This window comes from Propithecus coquereli, unplaced genomic scaffold (assembly GCF_000956105.1).
Source record: "Propithecus coquereli isolate 6110/MARCELLA unplaced genomic scaffold, Pcoq_1.0 Scaffold1, whole genome shotgun sequence".
NCBI classification, from domain to species: Eukaryota; Metazoa; Chordata; class Mammalia; order Primates; family Indriidae; genus Propithecus; species Propithecus coquereli.
Window position 1 is genome coordinate 20,241,793 of NW_012133857.1, and position 6,666 is coordinate 20,248,458.

Genomic DNA, 6,666 nt, shown 5'->3' on the forward strand with positions numbered 1-6,666 from the left:
GAGGGGCCCTGCCCGGATGCCGGAGTGACTGATGGGCTGGCATGCTGCCCAGGACTCTGGCCAGAGCAGTGGCCTTGGCAGAACCACCCACAGCGGTGGCATGAGTGCTGCCAGGCTGTCCAGGTGAATCCAGTCCGCTCCTCACAGGCCTGCGGGCCAGCGGCTTGCCTTCGTGAAAGGCACAGTATCTTTTTGCCCTGGTGATGTTCATTTTACAGATGACGAAAGTGAGACGCAGAGAGGTTGAGTCACTTTCCCAACTTGCTCAGCTGGGAGGAGGCAGAACGAGAATCAGTCCCTGTGCCCTCAGCTCGCAAGCTTTGCCACCTCCCTAGGTGGCTGGCTTACCCAGAGGCAGTGACTGTACCCCTGACCCACTTTTGGGGTGTCCTAAACCAGGACCCCTATCCTCCCAGCTGCCCTGGAGTGGTTTCTAGGCAACAGTGCAGGCATTTGGCCCCTGGCAAGCCACCCACCATCAAGGACCCAGAGGGGGTCCTCTTAGCACTTGGAGCACACAGCAGACCTTGGCCCCGGCCCCACGCCGGCCGAGATCCCTCTCACCCTCCTGCTGGCTCGCGCCGGCTGTGCCGGGGCCCTCTCCCGCTTCCCCCTGGCGGTCCGCACGCCGTGGAAGCACGGGTTTCAGGCTGTGCTTTGCAAGTGCTGGGCGCTGCGGAGAGAAGGAGCTGGTCTTGCAGGGAGGCCCCCAGCCAGGAGTGGAGAGGTACAGAGCAGGCCTGTTTCAAATCCTGTATAAATATTGCTCTTGTCACGGGGAAGGCGTCTTGTTTTTCTAGCCCTCTCGCTCCCAAGCCTTTCCCCAAATACCCATTCTGAGATTACACAGCTGCAGTGTGAATGGAATGAAAAGGTATCTGTGCTCGGCTGCCAAAGGGCCCAGCATCCTGACCTTCTGAACAAAGCAAACTTCCCTGTGTTTTTGTGGGTGGGTTTGCTGTATCTCTTGGCTCACGCTTTAAATGGTCCATTCTGCAGATTTTGGAGCAGGGGAATGTGGGGAATTTGAGGTGGGTCTCTCTGCTGGAGGGGGGTTGAAAAGTTGGGAGTTAGACCAGGGAGTTCCAGATTCTTGGGAGCAGTTTTCCTGCAGAAATGGTCCAGGAGTCCCGGTATGCTCACGGTATACCCAGAAGAACCTCCTTCCCTCCCTCTGCCCCCTCACCCGCCTTAAAGGGTGAGCTGCTTTCCTGGACGTGGCATCCTCTTTTGCTCACCAACCCCACCCCTTCCCCACGCAGCCCCCTGACTCTGTTGGCCGTGCAGATTAGATACCCTGACAAGGGTGAGATAGTGGGGGGAACCTTGGGACAGGAGCCCCAGGAGCTTCCAGAAACAGCTGAGTTGTGTTTAAGGGTTGCATGATAGCAGCTCCTTTGTTTCATTGATAACCAGAACAATAATTCTTTCTCTGGCCTGGGAGCTATAATTAAACCAAAATATTTCTCAGCTGGGCCAGTGTCTCAGGCTCTGGCAAACGCAGAGCCCTGCGTGGGGAAGCTATGCCAGGGATGCCCATGGAGGGCTCTGTCACGGGCACGCAGCTGGTGTCTGCACACCCAAGCGGCCCCCACTGACCACCTCACCCCCTCTAGACTGGAAAGGGGGCCGAGGGAGGGGAGGATTCGTGGAGCAGTGGGCTCGGGCAGAAGTGCCTCTGGGGTCGTTGGCTGGCACTCTCTTTTGGCCCGGCCTTCCTGTTGTTATGGGGTGGGCTGGCTGTGCCAGAGACCCTCACCAGGCCAGCCAAGAGGTCAGGTGTCTTAGGGCTGCAGTTAGGGCATCTGAGGCAGCTCCACTGTCCATTCAGTGGCCAAGAGACAGGCCTGGCACCAGAGCCATGCAGACGGGGTTCAGATCGGCTATACCACCTTCTAGTTGTGTGGCATGACTGGCAACCTCCCTGAGCCTCCGTGTCACTTGTGAAAGGATCCTATGCCATGTGTGTGTAAAGTGATGCTCAGCACAGGCTCTGGGGCCCCGTGGTCACGTGTGCTCAGTTAGCAGGAGCTGCTGTTTGGTTCCTGCGCTTGTTGCTGGTATTCATAGCAGACTGGGTGAGCCAGCAGGTCGCAGCGGCTGTGCCAGTCTTCAGATGGTGTCAGGGGTAAGGAGAAGGAAGGGAGGAGACGCTGGGCCTCCTGGGCTTCTCCACGTCCACCCGGAGGAGAAAGGGAAGGTCAGAGGGGCCCACGCCTCCCCCACCCCCAGAGGCAGATCTGGACCCTGGCAGCCGGAGCAGCACGCAGGCTCACAACGTGACTCAGGCTTCTCGCCCGCAGCCCGGGCTCATGCCCAGAGGAGAGAACAGGGTGTCCAGGCGCCTGGTGCTTGTGGGCGAAATGTCAGCCACGCTCCTGTCTCAGCCTGGGAAAGGGAGCCACCACCCCCAGGGCCTGAGGTTCTCTGTGCCAGGAGCTCAGAGCTCGTATTCCCACACCATTAGGCAAGCCCTCCGTGAGACCAGTGTGTGTCCCCACCACTGCGTAAGTGCTCCTGGGAAAGCCCCCACTCCACATACCCCCTCCCTGCAAACCATCAACACGGCATTCCCTCTTCCTTTCTTCAGGTATCCAGTCCGAATTCTTCATCAACACCACCCGAGCAGGCCCAGGGACATTATCCGTCACCATTGAAGGCCCGTCCAAGGTTAAAATGGATTGCCAGGAAACCCCAGAAGGGTACAAAGTCATGTACACCCCCATGGCTCCCGGAAACTACCTGATCGGTGTCAAATATGGCGGCCCTAACCACATCGTGGGCAGTCCCTTCAAGGCCAAGGTGACAGGTAATGATCTCCTCCTTGGGAGTTATTCCTCCTCCCTGCGGAGCCAGTCTTGTGAGAATAACAATAGGAACTGTGGATTATTTTAGATATGTTGAATGCACTTTAGATCTTGAATGTCAAGAAATAGTACGATATGTCAGAGAGCTGTGTTTGAAACTTATACAATGAGTCCGCAGTGTGGGGGAGAGAAAGCATGTTTAGATGGTTTTCTGTCCCTAACAGAAAAGAAGAAATGTTTTCACATGTGAAATCTTATTATTTATTTAGCTCAGAGCCTGAAAAATCCCCTCATTTCTAACCTTTACTTTTAAAATAATCCAAATTATTAAATTTTATAAAAACGTGTCTCCTCCAAACACTGGAAAAAAAAATACCAAATACTAGAAACCACTCATAGCCCGCCACCATAGGTAACCACCGTAAATATTGTGGTATGTCCCTTCCACGTGTCATGATTCAGTGTGACATAAGGAGTGAAGATCCATCGCAGGATAATTAGAAAATCCTGAAAGAAAAATCATCCTCTAGTGTAGAGAATCATTTTTGATACTGTATGTCCTCCCAAACTTTTACATTGCTTTTACATAGAGTCTTTTTTAAGACAGAGTCTCACAGGCTAGAGTGCAGTGGCATCATCATAGATCACTGCAACCTCAAACTCCTGGCCTCAAGCGATCCTCCTGTCTCAGCCTCCCAGAGTGCTAGGATTACAGGCATGCGCCACCACACCTGGCCCATGGAGTATTTTACATAAACGGAAAGATGTGAATTCCACTGGGTGGCGTGTCTTTCTTTATATGGGGGTATATTTCTAGGCCTTGTCAGCCAAGGCCAGAGTTGCCCATTTGCCCAGAAAGCCAGATCCTAGTTGTGTGAGGTGGGGCCCCAGGGGGTCTAGAAGACATTATGGGTATGAGATATGGGTGTGGTGGCTTTTGTATTCAGGTCTTGTGGTTCGGAGGCTCTTCTGGGGCTTCTGCAAGGGGCACTCACTGGCCTGTCCTCTGGCTGAGAGACCCCTCTTAGACCGGCATTTCACACCCCCCTTCCTCCCTCCCTTCCTCCCTTGTCCTAGGCCAGCGTCTGGTCAGCCCTGGCACAGCCAACGAGACCTCCTCCATCCTGGTGGAGTCAGTGACCAGGTCCTCTACGGAGACCTGCTATAGCGCCATCCCCAAGGCATCCTCAGACGCCAGCAAGGTGACCTCCAAGGGAGCAGGGCTCTCGAAGGCCTTTGTGGGCCAGAAGAGCTCCTTCCTGGTGGACTGCAGCAAAGCCGGTAGGCAGCGTGGGCCTGCTGGGGGAGGAGGGGTGCAGGGTGGGGAGGGGCAGCCTGAGGCGCCTTGGTACACTTTGGCCTTCCCTGCTGAGGTTCCCTGCAGTGCCCACCTTCCATGGAACCCAGCCATTTGCAAGTAACCGTGTCCATTACTCTGTTCTATGCTTTAATATTTTTAAATATTTTCTTCCCTTTTGCCCCTCGATTCTTCCACATGACCTCAGAGTGGATAGGAAAGTTGGCGTTATCCCCATTACAGACGGGCAAACTGAATCGGTACCCTGGCCCCTTCTCTGCCAGATTGCTGTAATTGCAGTTTGGACTCGGGTATTTATTTGGGTGTCAGTGATCAGTTGCCCGGGCTCTGGCGTCCACACTTAGGCTGGAAACCTGGCTCTACCACTTGATCCATTCATAAAGCTTATTAGCCATGTGCCCTTGCACAAGCTACTAAATCTCTTTCAAAAAATCAGTTTCTTCTTCTCTCAAATAAAAATAATAGTACCTTCCTTAAGGTTCTTGTGAGAGTAAATGCGAAGATCCTGTTATAAGAGCCGACACTTACAGAGCCCTCACCACGTGCTAAGGGCTTGATTTGTACCTCCTGTGCACCTCACGACGAGCTCATGAGGTAGGAGCCGTTGCCCCTCCCTGTTTACAGATGGGGGAGCTACGGCAGGGAGAAGTGACGTTCCATGTCCAAGGTCACCGGGTAGAAAGCAGCAGGGTAGCAGTTTGAGCCCACCCCTCAGGCTCTGTGAGGCTCTATGTGTGATCACCACACTCCCACTGTCAAGGGGCGCCAGCATCATCACAGACACCTGCAGGCAGTACCTGGCCTCGCCGCCTTTGGCTCCCACATCCCCGCCTCTTGTGCCTGCCCTGGTGCATCCGCATGGAGTAACCACCTTTTTCTGCCTCCCAGGTTCCAACATGCTGCTGATCGGGGTCCACGGGCCCACCACCCCCTGTGAAGAGGTCTCCATGAAGCACGTAGGCAACCAGCAATACAACGTCACATACGTCGTCAAGGAGAGGGGGGATTACGTTCTGGCTGTCAAGTGGGGGGAGGAACACATCCCTGGCAGCCCCTTTCATGTCACGGTGCCTTAAAATGGTTTTCGTCAAATCCTGGGAGGAGTTCTGTGGTTGCTTTTGTTGCTTGTTTGTAATTCATTTTATACAAAGTCCTCCAGCCTATTTGTGGGTCTGAAACCCCATCCCTAAAACACTGCTGTCCTAAAGTGCCTCCAGAAGTAAGTCTAGACTTGACTCTGGAGGGACCTGTTGGGGAATCTTAAGAAATGCAAGCTCACTCAATGGGCTGGGAAGGTCTCCAGCACACTGGGTTCAAAGTGGAACTCCTGGCGGCAGAGACCACCCGCTGCAGACGGACCAAGCACATGGGCAAGACTGACATTTTCTAAATGAAATTGGCTAGACTAAGCTACTGGTTCACTCACTCTTCAGCATTGATGAAACAAGGCTAGAGGAATGGGGGCAGGGGAAAGAAGAGACCTAGTTTAGGTCATGACTAGCCCGGGAGATGGCTTAAAGCCGACTTAATATGCCCGTATTCTGTAAGAAGAGGCTCTTAGGTAGCTAGCAGCATCGTAACACTACTCATCGCCAGTCCCCATGCTCTGTGGCCTTCTTACACTTCTCAACAGGCACGGTGGTGGACATGGTGGCAAACGGGCCTAAATGGCATCGGGTGCCTGTCCCCTCTTTAGGACGATTACTTCTTGCAGCGTGATCACGTGCCCAGCCTGGCAGCCATATTTGTGCTCTGGTTTTTCAAGTCCCTTTCAGGCACTTGGTCTGAGGAAATTCCGCAGTGGCGGGCAGCACTCCACTGGCCAGAGACCCCTTTTAACCAACAGGAGCCCTTGTTTTAACACACGTTTGTCAGCCTGGTGAGTCTTACCGGAACGTTGGAAGGGACCTCGGGCGGGCCGCGCGCTGGTGCCCTCGCCGCGAGGCTCACAAACTGGAGCAGCCCGAAGCCTGGTGTGACAGGACCACAGGCGTCGGGCGCTGGGACGTGGCAGCCAAACTGGAATCAAATGCCGACTGTAAATTGTATCTTATAACTTATTAAATAAAATGTTTGCTCCGTAAAGTTCCCCTGGCGTTCTTGGATGGTGTCGCTTCTGAGTAAATGGTTTGAGCCTCTGGCCAGCTCTCCCAGCCCCTGGCTGAAAGGACACAGGTTAGCAACTTGTTTCAGTGGTGATCCTGGCCTCCTTTTGTCAGGCTGGGGCAGAGGGGAGGGGGTGGGGGTGCTTTTTCCAGATGATACTGGCAAACTCTCATTCCAGGGAATGCTACCATCGTCTCCTCCTTCTCCCGTTCTCTCTCTCTCTTTTCTGCAAGAAGAGCTTCTGGTTGCTGAATGCGCTTAGAATGTACGTACAGTCCTGAGTGTACCTAGCACAGCAGTCCTGCGACACCCTTTTATGACAGCACTAACACGGGTGCTGCATTGACATGTTTGCAGACTCCTGGGCCCGGCCCTTTTGCCCCTAGAGTGGGAGCTCTACCCCCGGCTATTCTGTGCAGAAGCAGGAGCCCCCAG

The 6,666-nt window shown here is 54.1% G+C and overlaps 1 protein-coding gene across 6 annotated transcripts in view; it reads left to right on the forward strand.

Moving 5' to 3' along the window:
• FLNB (filamin B, beta) overlaps positions 1-5,223 on the forward strand; it is a 137,606-nt gene extending 132,383 nt beyond the window's left edge. For 5 of the 6 annotated variants that reach the window (XM_012665415.1, XM_012665422.1, XM_012665430.1 and 2 more), the window contains 3 exons: positions 2,591-2,809; positions 3,885-4,088; positions 5,014-5,222. In XM_012665415.1, coding sequence (XP_012520869.1) covers positions 2,591-2,809; positions 3,885-4,088; positions 5,014-5,201 — 611 coding nt within the window. In that variant the 3' untranslated portion in view covers positions 5,202-5,222. Of the gene's footprint in view, positions 1-2,590; positions 2,810-3,884; positions 4,089-5,013 lie in introns of all 6 variants that reach the window. The other variant, XM_012665408.1, reaches the window with a different exon arrangement.
• Positions 5,224-6,666: the final 1,443 nt, after the last annotated feature.